The 19,277-nt window shown below is 41.6% G+C and overlaps 1 protein-coding gene across 4 annotated transcripts in view; it reads right to left on the bottom strand.

The window, feature by feature from the left end:
• Positions 1 to 19,277, bottom strand: part of GRHL2 (grainyhead-like transcription factor 2) — a 124,463-nt gene that overhangs the window by 16,560 nt on the left and 88,626 nt on the right. For all 4 annotated transcript variants that reach the window (XM_005879276.2, XM_005879277.2, XM_014550261.1 and 1 more), the window contains exons 9-12: positions 12,132 to 12,290; positions 9,059 to 9,146; positions 8,166 to 8,305; positions 1,857 to 1,888 (exon numbers count right to left, since the gene is read on the bottom strand). In XM_005879276.2, coding sequence (XP_005879338.1) covers positions 1,857 to 1,888; positions 8,166 to 8,305; positions 9,059 to 9,146; positions 12,132 to 12,290 — 419 coding nt within the window. The remainder of the gene's footprint in view (positions 1 to 1,856; positions 1,889 to 8,165; positions 8,306 to 9,058; positions 9,147 to 12,131; positions 12,291 to 19,277) is intronic.

Here is a 19,277-nt window from a genome sequence, read left to right as displayed (position 1 = left end):
GGCTGAGGTAGGTTAAGTGAGGTCTGCACATGGAGCAGCATTCAGGTCTCAGGCCCTTCTCACTCAGATGCTAAGGTTTCCCGGGAGAATAATAGAATGTTAGTGCTAGACGGGATCTTAGAGATCTTCGTATTCTACAAAATCCTCATTTACAATTGAGGGACCCAAAGCTCAGAGGTCAAGGAGCCGGCCCCAGGCTTCCCATTAGTGAGCTGCAGTCTGGGAACAGAACATGGACTTCCTAAGCGCAGAGTCAACGTTCTTTCCATGACGCCACGCTGTCCCTTGTAAAATATGTGAATAACAGATTAGAATTGATAGTGCTAATCACTTCTGTTCATTCCAGCCTCTGGAAATATGTTATCCATGTGCCAAGATAAAAAGAACAATTAATTAAGCATTTAGAAAATTTAGAACTCAGAGTTTAGAGGTCAGATTCTGGACAAGGTCTGCTTCTAACCAGCTGGGGAATGTTTGACTCCTTTGAGAGTCTCTATCCTTCAGGACAGAAGGTGGCACCCTTTTTCTGTGAAGGGCAGACTAGTCAGCATTTGGGCTTTCTAGGCTCTATGGACTTCGCTGCAACCACTGACCTGAGCTGTGGTCCCACCAATGTAGCCATAGATAAGACATAAAGGAATTAACATGGCTGTGTTCTAGTGAAATTTTATGTATGGACTTGAATTCCATAGAATTTTCAAGAGTTAGGCAGTATTCTTCTGGATGTTTTCAACCACTTAAAAATGTTTGTGAACAATACGAAAGCAAGTGGTGGGTCCTCGGGCTGTAGTTTGCCCAGCTCTGCTCTGGGAAGTGAGCTCAGCAATATCTGCTACAGTTACTTCACCTTGAAATGTTTCATAAGTATGTATGTTAATGATATAAGAATACGGAAGCCCTGCTTTGACTACAGTTTGAAAATAAGTGATCTAGAGATTTTTAGTTATATCCATGTAGTGCAAACCAAGATCTTGGGTACACATATGTAGTGTAACGTAGCTATTGAAAAATGAATGTAGTTGTAGATGTTTTTAAGAGAAAAATAGCATCCAGATCATATGAAGAACTAGAGCCAATGAGCAGAAGTCAAAAGAAGGTAGACATCAGTTCCACAAACTACCTTCCGGAGGGTTGGAGTCACCCAACAGTAATGGTCTACCTCACACATGGGGAGAACATTCAGAATATTTCCATCATTTCTCAAGAATGTGGTATAAGATATCACATTGCCTAGGAGAGAGGGTCAGCTGAATGATCTTGAAGGATCCTTTTTAGCTCTAAAACCCTAGGAGTCTATACAGTGAGTTGTGGATAGCAAGCAGTAGGCAGTCTTGAAGAGCAACAAACACATTGAGAACCTTGAGTGGCCCTGCAATCCTAAGGACCGTGAAAAGGCTCTCAGCCTTCCCAGCTCCCACTCCCACCAGCCTCACCCTTAGCCCACCCAGCTCACTCCCCAGAGTGAGGGCTTCAGGAGGTACTCGCAGACGGCCCAGGTAATACCGAAAGCAGGCAGGCTGTCTCCTTGGCACTTGCCTCAACTCAGTTTATTCTTCCCCCAAAATTATTTCAGTAACTGGATTATCAGTAGAAAGGTGGAATCAAGGAGATGCATCATTTAGAAAAATAGCTGGTTATTCAAAGGCAGATCAGAGGAAGGAGAAAAGGGGAGAGATTTAGAAGGAAAATGGTATTCCCCCAGCCTTCCTCTCATTGCCCAGAAGCAAGCATTTCTCAGCTCTGAGTATGGAGGTGAGAGGACGGTTCCACCCATGCTCACCATTACTGCCTAAAGAGCCATTTCTACTGAAATGAACCGACTTTGGGCGTTTAAGTGAAAGAACTGAGTGTCTTACCCTTCTCGTTCATCATCCGTGTTGTAATACACCTGCAGAACAAAACAATAGGCTTACTGTAGGTCAGAGACAGAAGTGGAAATATATTATGCGATGCACAGACTTTCCTAAGGCATTACACTGTCTAATAAAAAAGACAAATCTGTTTAATGATGCTATGCATGTGTGTGTCAAAGAAAATACAAATTTAACCTCATGTTCTCCATACGGTCAATTCTTATACTTTAATGAGATAAAATTGGAAATGTGATTATTTCCAGCTAAGACAGTTGGATCAGATTACCTATAGCCCTACTGCTTTTGACAATAAGAAAAATATTTCAGCAGAATCTAAGAAGCATTGTTTAGAAGGGCTCCAGGGGGAGGAACCAAGATGGCGGCATAGGTAAACACCGCAGACTGCTGCCGCAAACAACCACTTCAAAAATACAACTAAAAGACAGAACGAGGTGCGCGCGCAAAGCGGGCTGGTGGCTGAGAGCGCGGTTGTCGTTTTCGGTCAGGGGGGAGTCTCAGACTCTGAGCTCCAGATACGGGCGAATCGCTGGGGACTCGGACCCAAACGGGAGAAGCGGGAGTGTCTGGCATCAGTTGGAAGGCAGCTTTCTCTCCGAGGTTTGCAGCGGTTCCTGGGGTTCTGAGAAGCAGAGCCTCTGGGAACGGGACTGAGGGCACCATAACCGCTCCCTCCGCCCGCCCTGTTGAGCCCGCCCCGCCCAAGCCCTGCGCAGAGCCATTTGCCGGATCGCCTCAGGCAAAGGCTAGATTAGCACCTCCCCAGAGGACAGAAGTTTTCCGCGGCAGACACAGCTGATTCACACAGCCAGTCGGCCTGGTGGTCAAATCCCTCTAGTATTAACTACAACAATCAAGGCTCAACTAGAACAAGACTGCGCACAAAGACCACTAGGGGGTGCACCAAGAAAGCATAAAAAATGCGGAGACAAAAAAACATGACAGAAATGGAGGATATAGAGCTAAAAATCGCAATTTTGAGGGCTTGCAAAAATGTGCTAGAAGCTGTCAATAAACTTGAGGAGAGAGTCACGAAAACTAATGAGACCCTCGATGCTATGATAAAGAACCAACTAGAAATTAAGCATACACGGACTGAAATAAAGAATATTATACAGACACCCAATAGCAGACCAGAGGAGCGCAAGAATCAAGTCAAAGATTTGAAATGCGAAGAAGCAAAAAACACCCAACCGGAAAAGCAAAATGAAAAAAGAATCCGAAAATATGAAGATAGTGTAAGGAGCCTCTGGGACAGCTTCAAGCGTACAAACATCAGAATAATTGGGGTGCCAGAAGATGAGAGACAGCAAGATATTGAAAACCTATTTGAAGAAATAATGGCAGAAAACTTCCCCCACCTGGTGAAAGAAATGGACTTACAGGTCCAAGAAGCGCAGAGAACCCCAAACAAAAGGAATCCAAAGAGGACCACACCAAGACACATCATAATTAAAATGCCAAGAGCAAAAGACAAAGAGAGAATCTTAAAAGCAGCAAGAGAAAGAGACTCAATTACCTACAAGGGAATACCCATACGACTGTCAGCTGATTTCTCAACAGAAACTTTGCAGGCCAGAAGGGAATGGCAAGAAATATTCAAAGTGATGAATAGCAAGAACCTACAACCAAGATTACTTTATCCAGCAAAGCTATCATTCAGAATTGAAGGTCAGATAAAGAGCTTCACAGATAAGGAAAAGCTAAAGGAGTTCATCACCACCAAACCAGTATTATATGAAATGCTGAAAGGTATCCTTTAAGAGGAGGAAGAAGAAAAAGGTAAAGATACAAATTGTGAACAACAAACATGCATCTATCAACAAGTGAATCTAAGAATCAAGTGAATAAATAATCTGATGTACAGAATGAACTGGTGATTATAATGAATCAGGGACATAGAAAGGGAATGGACTGACTATTCTTGGGGGGGAAAGGGGAATGGGAGATGCGGGAAGAGACTGGACAAAAATCGTGCACCTATGGATGAGGACAGTGGGTGGGGAGTGAGGGCGGAGGGTGGGGTGGGAACTGGGAGGAGGGGAGTTATGGGGGGGAAAAAAAGAGGAACAAATGTAATCTGAACAATAAAGATTTAATTAAAAAAAACAAACAAACAAACAAAAAAGAAGGGCTCCAGGGCAGGGCCAGTGAGTAAGCAATCCCATTGGTCCACGGGTGAGCTGACCCTGGAACTGTGCTTAGGTGTCCGGAAGGGAACAAGAGGGTCCCATGGCAGTGTGGCAGCAACTCAGGCCTCTGGGTGCTCCTCAGAGGGGCCCGAGTTCCCTGCATCCTCCAACCACAGAAATTTAGGAGTCACCTGTCTTCAAGCTGGAAAAGGTCATTTAGCTCTTGAAGGCATTTGTGGCCAGAGAGATCCTCAAGAAAAGACTCATGCCCTAGCCAGTTTAGTTCAGTGGATAGAACATAGGCCTGCAGACTGAAGGGTCCTGGGGTCGATTCCGGACAAGAGCACATGCCCAGGTTGTGGGCTCCATCCCCAGTAGGGGGCATGCAGGAGGCAGCTGATCAATGATTCTGTCTCATCATTGGTGTTTCTGTCTCTCTCTCCTTCTCCCTTCCTCTCTGAAATCAATAAAAAAAATCTATTTAGAAAAGACTCATTTAGTTGGTCAGCATGGCCGTAAGCAGAATCAGAATTAACTCAATTATGAAGCATCCTTTTCATCTTATGAAGCAACAGGGAAACTCCAGAGGGGATCTGCGATATACATAGGTTCCCTTGACCCAATTAATTATAAAAATTCATTGTGGACCTTTCATGTGCTTTATCTCTGTGCTTCAAGACCATTTTTGCTTGGGTGAAGAACAATACCCAAGTTAGTATCAGACACACATGTTAACTACAAAAGTTGCCCCTAGTGCTAGTACATTTTGTCACTGTCCCTGCCCCAGATGCCTGGGAGAGAAACAGCTGTGCCTGGACAGACACCCTCCCTACAAACTTTCTCAAGGCTCTGGGCAGTTCCTGGGTCCCTGCCACGCCCGGTGTAGTTGTATAACAGAGCTGGTTACCTGGAACTCTTCGGGAATGAGTCACCTAGTCATTAGCTCAGATTTCCACGAGGAACTTTTCCCTCTTAAACTTCTCATGTCTATTGTTGCATTATATAACTTTGTTTCTTCTTAAACAGAAAACGAAGAAGCTAAGATCTTCCTAGCACTGGCGATACAACTGGGTTTTTTGTAAAAAGTTCCTGATGTTGACCTGTGTTTTGCTGGATTCTTTCAATGTGGCATAAAGCATCCGCCCTGCCTGGCTATATGGCAGGGTAATGGACAGCTCTTTGCACAGTTGGTTGATGACTCAGCGATGGAGCAGCCTTCTCTTTCGCTCTGGCCTCCTGAATGGCTTCTGCTACCCTGTCCCTGTCACCATCCTGGCATTGTCATTTCTCCTCTTGCATAATGGCCCGCAATGGCTTGCGTGTTTCTCCCTTGTCGGTTGTAGGACTTATTCCACTAATTTAATTTTTATGGTGTTTCTCAAACTTTGAAGTGCATAAGAAATCATCTGGAGACCTTGTCATAAACGCAAATTCCTGGAACCCCCTTCGGAGAGTTTAACTGAAAAGATCTAGAAGGGAACTTCGGAACCTGAGGCTTCTGTGGTTCGGGGGAAGATTGCTTACAAACCACAACTGGGGTGGGAGGGAGGCGCAGTGCCCTCCTTGGGTTCTAGTGCTTTAAGGAAGGCTGACACCTGTAGAGTATACAGCACGTAGAAAGGTGATGCCCTGCATCCCGCAGTTTCTCCCAAGCTCCCTTATCATTTGTCTTTAAAGGCATCCCAGACCAAAGCTGCAGTGGATACCAGCACTACCGTGAGGAGAGGGAGACTGGCGATCTCCATGGCGCTTACACGGTGGGTTCATTCCTTCATATTAGTTTTTGATAATCTGGTAAACATTCCAACCCACGTGTGAATCAGTGAGATCACAGGGGAGGAGGTACGGGTGGGCTGACAGTGAAATCCTCACTCTCCAGTCCGTGTCCTTGGGCGACTAGGAATCGCTAGGAACCACGGTTGACGAGCCTTTAAGTGTCGCTCCGGATAGTCTCACTGACGGGAACGAGAGGACTGCTTGCCCTGCAGGCGGGCAGAGCTGCGATGTGCCTGGTTCTAAAAGGCTCCCGCCGAGGTGGTCACTGAGCTGCACACTGTCGCTTGCCTCCTTCCTCGCACAGCACATGGTAAAACTGGCCCATATTTTGACCTGCCACTGCTGGCTCTTGTTCTGCATATGGAAATCTGCTTCTAACCCTAAGGAACTGCTGTCTTCCCTGCTGTTTCTGGACCCACCCTAGGCTTCTCGCTCGTCTAAGAAAAGGCAGCCTTTAGAGTCCCAACCAGCCACAGGTGGCGCTCCTTTCCTTGGCCAAGCAAGTTGACCAACCACAGAATATGCACACATTGTGTCAGGGCACAACGGGGTGTTCCTTAGTGACGAGGACCTCAGGCAGGCTCCCTCACTGACTCCTTCCCGCTCATTCCAAGGGCAGAGGGAAAGCCTGCAGGCTCTGCAAGGCTTACCTCCACCGATGGCACGGCGTGGCAAAAAATCAGTCCTTTTGGTTCATCAACAAAAAATCGACAACCCAGAAAGTAGTAGAAGAGCAAGTTGCAGCCTTAAATATTCAAGTGGGCAATCTTTGCCAGTTTCTACCTCAGGTATGGGAGAATTAAATGTAAAGATGGGAAAGCTTTGTATATAATGTTTCCTTTTTATGCTGTATAAGAATGTAAATACTTTTCCAGGGATATTGTAAAGATTACTATTTAAACTGAGCATAGCAGTCTTAATGCTAATAATTCTTTGTAAGAAAGGTAGCATCTTGTCTCTTACAGCAGCGATTTCCAACCTTTTTCATCTCAAGGCACACATAAACTAATTACTAAAATTCTGCAGCACACCAAAAAATATATTTTTTGCCAATCTGACAACAAAAATAGATAAAATTTTGATTCATTCACACTGTACGGCTATTGTGTTGGCTGTTGTCATTTTTTTGACAATCTAGGGCAGTGGTTCTCAACCTTCCTAATGCCGCGACCCTTTAATACAGTTCCTCATGTTGTGGTGACCCCCAACCATAAAATTATTTTCGTTGCTACTTCATCACTGTAATTTTGCTACTGTTATGAATCGTAATGTAAATATCTGATATGCTATATGTGTTTTCCGATGGTCGTGACCCACAGGTTGAGAACCGCTGGTCTAAACACTGAGAATGGAGGAAACACGTGAGTCCATCAGTATCACCTAGTTCTCAAAACAGAACTTTCCTCAGAGGACTTTGGGTGTAAAGAACACTAACCATTGCAACTTTCACTAAAACTCAATTGGTTTTAGTGAAAGGCAATTCTGGCGAATACTAGGGAAGTAATTATTTTCTTCTCTTCACACATCTTTAATTTATCACATAAAATAAATAATAGTAAAGATATTACAGAAAGAAAAATCGGCCATCTATCATCACTCTATTATCAAGTGTTATAACTGTCCTTGTTCCCTTTAAGTTCCGATATCTATTTGGAATCACTATAAAGAACAAAAGGTATTCTACTTTTTTTTCACTGAACATTATCATAACTAGTTCCCATTTTGCTACACAGTTTCTATCATCACAACTTTAGTGACCACATAATATTCCATCAACTTGAACTACCATAATGAGTTAGTTATTAGATGTTTATGTTATTTTAATATTAGTTCTTTCGTTTCACTTGTAGATATACCTAGAAGACAGGAATTGTTTTTTCAAAGGCTTGTCTACAATATCATTTTTCTTTGGGTGTAAAATGATTTAGCTATTTAATGGGAACTGTTAATTTACTAAGGGGAACATTGTTGATAGGGTTTTGTTTAAATACAGGATTTTGCAACTTGATGAAGTTATAGGCACAGTTCAATTTCCCACCATTAGGTGGGGCTCTATTGCATCAGGCCAATCCCATGTGAGGAAACTAACAAAACTTCTTACAGGTTATCAGCCTTCTCTAACTTTCTTCCTTTCGTTGCTTTGTCAACACTTTGCTATATCAGCTCATTCTCTTCTTCCCCTTAGTAAGTTGGTTTCCTCCCTTGAAACATTCCTTTGTACGAAAATCCATTTTCAGGAGGAACTGACGGACTGCCGAATGCACAGTGTCTGTTTTATTTTCAAGGTCAACGCTGTCTGAAGTGATTCTATCTTAAGGCTCTACCAGCCCTGCAGATGGGTGGCAAGTAGACGGATGGCAAATAGACATTAGCAGGTGGCTCATACCTGTCCTGTCCTCTGCAGGTTTGCAAAGTGAACATCGGGGATGAAGAGGACCGGCTGCGAGTGCAGATCAGGCATCGTTTTGAAGTAGGTGATGTCACTCTTCTTTTGTAAAGGTATCGCTGCCAACTTTCCATCAGAGGCTGGATGTGACAGAAAACCCAAAATTCAGAGGGTTACACATGACTAAGAACTCTCAAATGTAAGCTCTAGTCTTAGCTACATTTCATGGCTTTCTCCTACGAAGCTTTCCAAATGCCATAAATGACCCCCACCCCCTTTCCCACTGCCAAACCAACAGAAGAAGCTCAAACTTTGAGCGAGCACTCCTGAGGTGGACTGCTGTTCCCCTCCTGCCCCCCTGTCCCTCTATGTGCCCTAGGTTTCTTTTTTAAAATTCTTATTGACTTTATTGGGCTGACACAGGTTAATAAAATTATATAGGTGTCAAGTGTACAATTCTATAATGCACCACCTGTATATTGCATTGTGTGTTCACCACCCAAAGTCAAGTCTCCTTCCATCACCATTTATCGCCCCTCTACCCTTTTAACCCCATCCCCCTTTCCCTCTAGTAATCACCATACTGTTGTCTATGTCTATGAGTTTTTTATTTGTTTGCTTGTTTATTTAATCCCTTTTCCTTTTTCACCCAGCTCCCCATCCCTCTCTGTGTCCTAAGATTTCTTGTCTGTAAATGGAAAGTGTTGGTCTCAATGATATTACAAAGTCCCTCCTAGCGCAAACACTCTGTGATCATTGATTCTATTTGCTTTTCGCAGGGACAATTGACTCTAGGGAAAGCAAGTAATCCCTTGCATGTCTGTAGTTTCGCCTGCAGCCCACTTCTTTCCACCTGCTCCTTAGTGGACCCATCCCTTTTCAATGACACTCACAATTGTTGCACTGGGTTTGGGAGGCCTGGCCTTTCCCCTTCTTCCTGTTCTGCTTCCTCTCTTCGTCTCGGATTTTTCTTTCTGCTCCCTGAGAGGGGAAGACAAATACAGACAATGCCAGGCATGTTATCACAGCACACAAAAACACATCTATCATGATACTGCATGCAAATCATAGGGACAAGAGACAAAACAAGGGAAGAAGGAGAGCAGGCAGTCCCGTGTCCATCCCTCCAGTGAGGTCACGCTCGGTTCTGAAGGCTGAGAGATCTCACTTCTCCTAGATTTCTCCCTTTTTTGGTATTTTGACTATCTACACAACTTCAGCTTTGAATCCCTACAGAAAGACCAGACCCTGTTCCCTGTCCCAGTGAAGTCACTTAAGTAACTTACTGATCATAATAAATGTCCTAAGATGAAGCCTTGGCCCATTACCTTCATTCCTAGACACAGAGAGGGCATTAAAGTTGAGTGTGAACTCCCTATAAAATTTTCCCTTTGCTTGCTGTGATCATACAGCAATGGAAGTGTATGTGATTATGCTTTTTATAATCATACAGTAATGGAAATGGGGGAGGGCATAAGGAAACTAGACAGGCTATAAGATTACTTTGTACATACAATACAATTTTATGTTTTGTTTTGATATGTTCATATGGTCTTGGAGATGTGCTCATTCAACCAAATAGAAAAAAGTTTGGTCTAGCCCTGGCTAGTATGGCTTAATTGATTGGAGCATCATCCCATACACCAAAAGGTGGTAGGTTCAAATCCTGGTCAGGTTGCAGGTTCGATCCCCAGTCTGGACAACCAATGTTTCTCACATCGAAGTCTCTGTCTCTGTCTCTCTGTCTCTCTGTCTCTCTGTCTCTGTCTCTCTCTCTCTCTCTCTCCCCGATCAATTTTTTTAAAGTTTGGTTTATTCTCTTCCTTTTGCTCCTCTGTTCCTTGTAACCTGATTTTTTCATTGGCTTCTCTTCCAAATCACCTTCTATCTCTTTCCTTCTTGGCTTTTGAGGATTTCCTGATCATCCTCTCCTCTCTTTCAATTTTCTATGTCAGCTTTGCTAACTCAGTTTCCACTTCTCAACCCCAAATACAGATGTTTCAAGTTTCCTTTTCCTTTCTCTCTCTCCATTTTTTGATGCAGAAGAATTCATCTGCACTCATGTTTTCATGATACTCTAAACAGGTGAAAACCAGATAGACATCCTCATACTAAACTACATTTCAGTTTCGCATTTACAGTCCCTCCCCTATGTGGCAGCATATTCAAGGAGCACTGAAGCGTGAACTGGCCAGCATCCTCTAATCTTTTAGAAACTGACCCCCAAATCATCACACACAAAAGACAGATTTGGTAGTATTAAAATTATCCTACTATTATGCAAAAATAGATTATTTTAAAGCCAAGGGACAAATTGGTGAAAATATTTGCAATATAAAGTGTTGAATCCTTAATCTACAATGATTCAAATACAAAAAGTGATGTCTGTGCATTTAACAGTTAATTAACTTTATAATATTCTGAAAATATTATGTTATCTAAACATCAAAACTCTACAAAACCTTGATATATCTTGAAGAGACCCTAAGCAAATATTTCTATATTTTTAGTCTCCTCTTGCTATAAATTTCTGTGATTTATGTATATCAATGACAACTCAAAACCTAAAAGTAAAGCACTGTAAAATAATTATATTTTTATAAGAATGAATAGTAAGTTTTTTTAACATAAAATACAATATTTAAAATATCTGGTTAAAATATAATAACTTTAACATTTTAAATCTTATGTACATAAAACTCTCAGAACTCACGTGGCATAGAGTAAGTGCCATGTAAGCATTAGCTCCAAAGCTACTCCTTTATGATACCTTCATTGACCACAAATTCCAATTGTGTCATGGCCTTACTTTGGCTAGAATTGGGAATCTGCTTTTTTAAAAGCCAATGTGATAAGCAAAAAAATACATCTCCTTGTTTTCATTCAAAGCATTTGTGTGTGTTTTTGTGAATTGCCTATATCATGACCTTTGTCTATTTTTCTTTGGTATGTTAGGGGGTTTTTCTCATCGACACAACCGTGTCTATTACTTCACTGGCCTCTGTGTCATGGAGGCAACTCACTGTCCGTGGGAGTGTCCTGCTGCTCTGACGGCTGGATGATTGGCACTCACTGAAATCGTCACGACCTGAAAGGCTATTAGATATTTTAGATATTGCCACTAGATTTTTTATATTTACCACTGTGCTGCCTGCCCGCAAACCCAGTGCAGTTCTAGTTCATGTGTTTCCTCCTCTCTTCTTGTGACTATCTCCGCTCTCTGCTCCCAGAAACCCACTTCTCCGTACACTCTATCACTGGTAAACCAGGACTTTCCGACATTTTAATGGCACGGTAGACCTCAGACGGCCCACCTCACTCTCCAGCGAGTACCTTGGGTCACTTCCGTAGGTGTCCTGGTCTTTGACAATCAAGTGGCCCCTTTGCTTTCCCTGCGGATGCTGATATCACACAAGTCTTGAAATTGTTCATGCCACTCATATTTGGGATGCGTAAAGACCTCTTGTCACATAACCACGGGATTTTAATCTTAGCTATTCTAATTGCTTTGTCTCTTATGGGATTCAGGGAGATTCAAAAACGATATCTCCTCCTGAGTGCATGTTTACTAATGAACTTATTTTATAGAAGCCATCTCCATTCCAAAAACCTCTAAATGAGACTTCACTAACCCCAAAGAATGACAAAGGTTACATTGATATGTTCTAAGACAGGACCTACATCCAGTAAAAACTACTAATCTATGATAAGTGAATCAGACTCAGCACAATAGTGTCAATTAGTCGTTAAATAAGTGGTAAAAACGACTGACTAAAAATAGAGTTGATTGACGACTCCCTAGATAGCTAATAGGAATTGAGAATGAAAGATTACCACTCCCACTATGATTGATAAGGTGATTATTCTGACACCACTAGACAAGAGAAGGTGACAAGGGGGAAATGTCATTAAAAGTAATATCTAATAACAAAGATACCTTTACGACAAACTGTCATCTTTACTCACTTTGTCGCAGAAGACCTTGATCTGGCAATAAGCTCTATGAATGGGTTTATTACTACGATTATTATAACTGTATGTATCAATCTGAATCATCAAAGGAAGTCCTTTCACCCCTTTTTGGGAAGAGAAATCTGTACTCAGGCAATTCACAGTGATGAAGATCTAAGGGAGGAAGAAAGAAAAAAAAAAGTTCATAAATCACCATAAGAAAGGTCTATTAAAAAAATATGTAAGTCTTAGGCTGGAAATCAAAATACTAAGTGCATATATAAGGATAACTGAAGAATAGTTGGATAGTCTGACATAAGAACAGGTTGAGCATATAAAACATGATAGAGTGCATAATTTATAAATATATAAAAGTTTTTGATTTCATATTTAATCTAAAACAGACCATAAAATTACTTTCCGTAGAGTATATCAGCAAAATCTTACTTATTTTTCAAACGTGCATATGTTAGCTGGGTAAAACATTACTTCCTTAACATGTTAAAGCTGTGACTTCCAATAGTTATATCAATTTCTCTAATGTCTGATCAGTGGAATAAAAAACACACAACCCAAACCCAAACTAGATAACAGCTTCCCTGGAGCATTATTATACTGAAACATAGTTATTTGTTTATATATCTAGCCTTCCTACTTGACTTTTAAGTATAGGATTTGAGACCATTTCTTATTATTTTTGTATTACTAGTACCTAATATAGTTCATGGAGGAGAGTGGGCAGTCAATAAACATTTGATGAGCTTATCTGTAGAAAATCCACTAGATTGGGAGTCAACGCCCCAAGTTTTAATCCCAGCTCTAACCAGCTAGGAGACCTCAGGCAAGTCCCTCAATGTCTTCAGTTTTCAATTTTCCTTTTAAATCAGATGTAAATACTATTATAGAAGAAGTGAAAAAATAAAAGAGGAGCTGGACAAGATAAGACAAGAAACAGGAAGAAAGAAATGTAATAAAGGCACCAGCATCCTCAGTTTACAACACGGGGCATCAAGAGACACAACAGAAATTACGTAAATTAAAAAAAAAAAGAAAAGGAAACTCAAGTAAATTCTTAGAGTACAGTACTGACCAACAGAAGAACTAAAAATATAACTTTATTATAAAATATTGGGAGGAATAGAGGGAGGAGTGTAGGTAGATTTCAATACATATCATTTTTAAAGTTTATTTATCATAGAATAGAGGTATGAGTACAGTACCTAGATTTATGTGGTAACTATATAAATATTAAGAGTTGTCTCTGGGAAAAACTGGGTATGCTGTATTATACTCTTGGTACTGTTTTTCATTTAATACCACCTGTATTATTTTTACTTAACATAAAACTTTAAATCACTCATTGTTTTAAAGTTATACATTTATTTATTCTGAAAGCCATTTCATCAAATGTATTATCTGACCCAAACTGCATTTTAAAAGCCATTCAAATTTTTGATTTAACTACCAGGTCTGATGTAATTAATTTCAAGCTCAATGCGTGTAGGCTTTGGGAAACTTATACAACCAGATATCTAAATTTTAGTGCTATGCCTATGTAAGGATCATTTTTCATTTTATTTTTAAGCTCCTTACTTGGCAATAAGAAACACACTAGCAAGGCACCACACACCAATAGCAGGCAAGGCCAGATGACAGGTCTTAATAACATGCTAATTACAACAACCTTGTGCCTTGTGCCACAGGCTCTCACTCTTCTAGCCAATCTGAAAACAAGTGCCTAGAGATGACCTAACCATTCATTTCATTTCATTCATTCATTCCTTTATTGGTTCACTCATTCATTTATCCTATAAACATCAACACACACCCACAGTGGGTCAAACACAATGTTAGACACTGCGGATAGAGAAGAAATCCAGACTCCTGCCTCACGGAGCTGACAGTCCAAAGGGAAGACAGGTGAGGAATCCAGCTATGACCACAAAGGGTGGTCAAGGCACTCCAAAGAGACTCTGAGAACACAGGACAGAACACTGAACCTGAGGACACGAGTAAAATACAAAACCCACACAGCACTGGGATAAGACCAGGAATTCCACAAATGCTTGTTTATTTGGGAATGGTAGAGAAAACCAGTGATTAAGAATGCAGATGTCAAGTGATTCAGGGGACTGAGAAGAAGAGTATGTGTGCCATGCCTGATTCTCCTACTGAACGTCCCTGGCGAAAGTAGACAGAAACGTCTCTCTATTACTCCTGGAGATGCCCTAACTGCAGAAGAACATTCACTTATGGCACAAAATTATTTTTAAATACCTACCATGTCCCTGAGACTGTGCGAAGTACCAGCACAAATGCACTGATTACGATCCGGGCAAACAGAGAAGTCAGAGGCTAGATGGAGAGAGGGACATGATGGTGCTCCAGAGATTATAACTTCATCACATGCTGATCTTTAGGTCAAAAAATAAAAGCATACTTTCCTAGGAACACTTGCCTTTTTTTAAACTATTATTACTGGCAATGGGATTATCTTGGCCCGAATGTGTAAACATAACTGTATGTCAGCAAATCAAATGATCACTCTAGTGAGCAATGCAGTTGTCCCTAACTTTGGTCACGCATTTCATATACAAATCCCCCAGCTGGTGTTGTAATCTACAGGGGCCTCGATCCACACTGGCTATTGTTCCACTCCTCAGAAAGCCTGCCTTGTATTGCAGAAGCCAGAGGAGAAAGGTGTTGTGATGAATATTTCCTAAGCTATTTGGACTCACGGTTGGCTCACTGATTTATCCATATATCACTCAACAGGCAGGAAACACTATTAATTGTGGCCTTGTCAGCTCCACCTCTCAACTAAGAGAGCTGGGCTGATGGAATGTGTATACTTACAAAGGCCTCGGGCAGGACGGAGCCGCTGAAATAACAGATGCTTACTGGCAACACACTACAACAAATAGACTAAACCCTTCTTGGAGGAGCAATAACAATCAGCCACACAGCAGAGAAGGTCTTTAAAGGTCAAATGAGCTATAAGACACTAGACTTTACCGGGAGACACTTAGACTAGGTCCCCTTAATAGCGAGAGGTCCTGAGTAGAAGGTCCAATGGGCTCGCTTTGATTCATGCCATCCTGATTCTATAAAAAGTAAACAACACAAGAATCGGTCTCCTTTGCTAAATGGTGTGGGCCTCCCAGAGTCATCCTTAGAGGCAGGGATATATAACAGGGTTGGCACCGTTTTCCTCTTGCCTGGCTGCCTGACCCAACAGCAAAGCAGTTTCAGTACCCGATGGTATCAATCGTAGTCTCGCTGTGGTGCACTCAAAACCCAAATAGTTGAACTTTAACTGCAGTTGGGGCAGGGGGTGGGGGTGGGAAGGCACGGCAGCACATTAACTAAAACCTTGGCTGGGGAACTGATAAGCATTCATTTGTTTCATCTTGCAAACCCAACCATGTCCCAGCTCCAGGCACAGCAGGCAAATGTGAGATCAAATTTCTTGGAAGTTTACCTACAAAGCACTGTTTGTAAATGTGTATTACAGAAACTTGGCGAAAGGTATGCTTTCCCCCACCAAATGTTCATCCAAATGTCAAGCACAGAAAATTCTGTTTAGCTTCATAGAAGCCCTGATTATGTAAAGAGCATATAAATGCCATGAACAATTGGTCTGTCACCCGAGAGTTATGAATGTTATGTATGTTCATACAATATTTTCAAAACCTCCCTTATTTGTTCTCCTATAATTCTGACAGTACGTATTTTTTAGAAAAATATTCATGAAAACAGGTGTATGCGAGCAGATAACAGATGCAATTTTAATTTTGTCACTGGATCAAGGATTGAGTCAGGTAGAAAAGTTGTTTCAAAATGTACCAAGACCTTTCCAGAAATAGGGGCAGTCTCATGACAACTGACATTTTAAAAATAAAATCGTTTTTACACGTGAATTACAATTCCCATTTGGTGATTTCTACACAAGGTAAGTGTCTTTGCCCAGGTTCTAATACCTCTCGGTTGTGCACTACATATAGTAAGATTTATTAAAATAAACACAGGTCAATGATGGGCTTTAGAATGGCTACATTAAGTATTACAATTCCCATTTGGTGATTTCTACACAAGGTAAGCGTCTTTGCCCAGGTTGTAATACCTCTCGGTTGTGCACTACATGTAGTAAGATTTATTAAAACAAACACAGATCAATGATGGGCTTTAGAATGGCTACATTAAGTTGATTATTAACACCCAAGATTTTTCTGAGAGCTTGCCATTAAAAGAAATGGGCTGATCTTTGATTTACAAAGCAATTTGAAATTTCAAATATCATAACATCCATGAGTTGATGGAAAGTATTTTTCTCTTTAAACAAGTGTATGTTGCATTTTCAGGAAGACCCCTTTGATCAAAGACTATGAAAGCTCTTTATTTCCTAAGGTTGAGACTCTTTTCCAAGAAGTGGCACGTGCATTAGCCTCCAAATTACAGGGTCATAAAATCAGCATCTCCACTCTAAAACACAAACAATATATAAACACATCAGTGTGCTCTTGCCAATTTCCCTACTCTGTTTTCTCCTTGGTTCTTAGCATTATCAAAGGCCTTCAAGACGGTTTTCTTGCATTTTCAGCATTTTTCTTCTATTTTATACAATTGTATTTGGGTGCAGATGCAATGGCAAATAAGACAGAGAGACAGACTAAAGGTAGATAATGTTAACAAGTGAAATCTCAGTCTTGGGCATTCATTCGTTTCTTCTTGCATTAATTCACCAACTATTTATCAAGGGCCTGACATTATGCTAGGAAGTGGGAACAAGAATGACAGGCCAGATTAGATTCCCTGCCCTCAGAGAGCTTGCTATTTTGTTGAGGATCTAAGAAACTCCTAGATTCCCTGACACCTCCATTTATATAGCACTTTTAGGAAATGATTTAAAACCTGATAGTGTATTTCTCTATTTTCTCCTTTGGGCACCTCTGTATATACACACACATGCACATTTGGCTTACTCACATATCCTACCAGCTTTCTATATTCTTTTAGTACTCAATTTTTTCCACTTCCAGTACATGCGAAGCGTGTTCCCAATTGACAGCCTTTGCCATTTGTTCTGCCCTCTGCCTCCAGTGCTGTCCCCACATATCATCCCATTGCCACTCCTCCTCATTCAGATTTCAGTCCAATCTCAGCTCTTCCTTGACCGCCCTAGCTGGAGTTGTCTTCTGCCTCCTCCTCCCATCCGCCCACGACCAGTAGCATACTCTGTCAACCTGCTCTTTTCTATTTCCTTCATAGCACTTAACACTATTTGGATTTAGCTTGTTGTTTATCTGTTTAGTGCTTAATTATCTGTCTGCTCCACGAGGCTATAGCCCATAAGAAGAGGGCCCTTGTCTACCCCAAACTCAATCTAGTCCCAGTACCAGGCCCACAGTAGATACTCAACAAATATTTGTCCAATGAGGTAAGATAACATTACTTTTCTAAATACGCATTTCCCTCTTTATCTATGCTCTTGCTTTCCTAAGCAAAACCTCTTAGGAGTTGAGATTGCTTGGAGTAGCTGTATTTGTCAAGATAATAAGCAGGGTTAGCAGTGCTGACCAGATTTATACTCAAAAAATATTACCTGTCTGTATATCAACAAACCTAAATTGAGCACCAAATACACACACACACACACACACACACACACTATGGAAGATACTATAGACAGAGATGCTATGGGAGATACAGAAGTCTATGGTAGGGCCCTATCCTTAAAGAAAAGGAGGGATATACAGTTTTCACTGTTGAATAATGTATATACTCACTATACATGCTGTAAGCACATGATGAAAAGGAGAAAGCTCAACGAGTCAGCCAGGGGAGATGTCCTGTAGGAGCCCTGAGCTGGAATAAGGAGACAGCCTCATGGGAGAGGGGGGGTTTGTGTTGGGGAAGTTAAGAGCAGCCTGAAATAGGCTGGCAAGGGAAGAGGCCAACCAAAATACTTGTATCACGGTTGTCAAATAATGGACATTTGATGAGGTTGGGTGTGTATCAGTGAAGCCAAGAACTATGGCCACAGTATCCGACATCCAAGTTACAGAGGACCAGGAGAGTGCGGGCTGAGAAAAGGCCACCAAGTTCAGAAGTAAAAAGGCTCTGTGCCCTTCCCAAGGCCAGACTAATGGAGGGAAAGATGGGAAACTAGATTTCTGGGGCAAGTGAGCCAGGACATGAGGATGGAGAGGAAGCATCTCAGCTGGGAAGTTGGCAGAGGAAGGAGGGATGGACAGGAGCACGGACAGTGGGCAGCAGGGCCCGGCAGAGGTGTTCTTCACAGATGGAAGAGGTACTCAACCAATGAGAGAGGACGAATGTAAGAGGCTGCACATAGGAGGAGTTATGGGAGCTCAGAGCTTCAGAGGCAGGGATCAAATGAGATCAACTCACAAGTGAAGTTTTATAAGAAGAAAGACAGAGTTTTCTCTGAAGCAGGAAGGCAAAATGAGAGGAAAGCACAGCAAGAATAAAAAGTACAAGGGGCTCAAAGAAGGCCTGTAGCCAGTGCAAATCCTGGCACTATCGCCTGGGACTAGTTATTTAATCTTTCTAGTCCTCATTTTTTAAATAGCTATAACTATCCTTACCTTAGTATGGTGACACTTTAAAATGAGCTCATGTTTTTGCCCTGCCTGGTGGCTCAATTGGTTGGAGCATCGTTCCATACACCAAAAGGTTTTGGATTTCATTCCCAGTCAGGGCACAGAATTAGGTTGTAGGTTTGATCCCAGGTCAAAGGCATAAAGCTTTGAAGGAATGGTTGCCCTTTTGCCAGAAATAATGCAGAAGACATTACTATTAGATCATCCCAACACAAAAGGCAGTGTGGAAAGAGCATGTGCCCCCGACAGCCACGGATGCTATGCGGTAGCCAGCAACCTCAGGTAAGCTTGCTCACCTCTCTGAGCTTCACATTCTTCATTATTCCCATGAAAAATTATATCCACTTAAAAATATAAATGCTGCATAATGTATAAAAAGCACCTGGCAGAATGCCTGGTATATGGTAATCACTAAGCAAATATTAACCATGGTGCATGTGCGCGCGTGCGCGTGCGCGCACACACACACACACACACACACACACACACACACACCAGTCTATGAAATCCAAGTCTGTAATCTAATTCTCTACACACA

The sequence above is a fragment of the Myotis brandtii genome, unplaced genomic scaffold (genome assembly GCF_000412655.1).
Source record: "Myotis brandtii unplaced genomic scaffold, ASM41265v1 scaffold59, whole genome shotgun sequence".
Taxonomy (NCBI): domain Eukaryota; kingdom Metazoa; phylum Chordata; class Mammalia; order Chiroptera; family Vespertilionidae; genus Myotis; species Myotis brandtii.
This window is presented reverse-complemented; position numbering and strand designations above follow the sequence as displayed.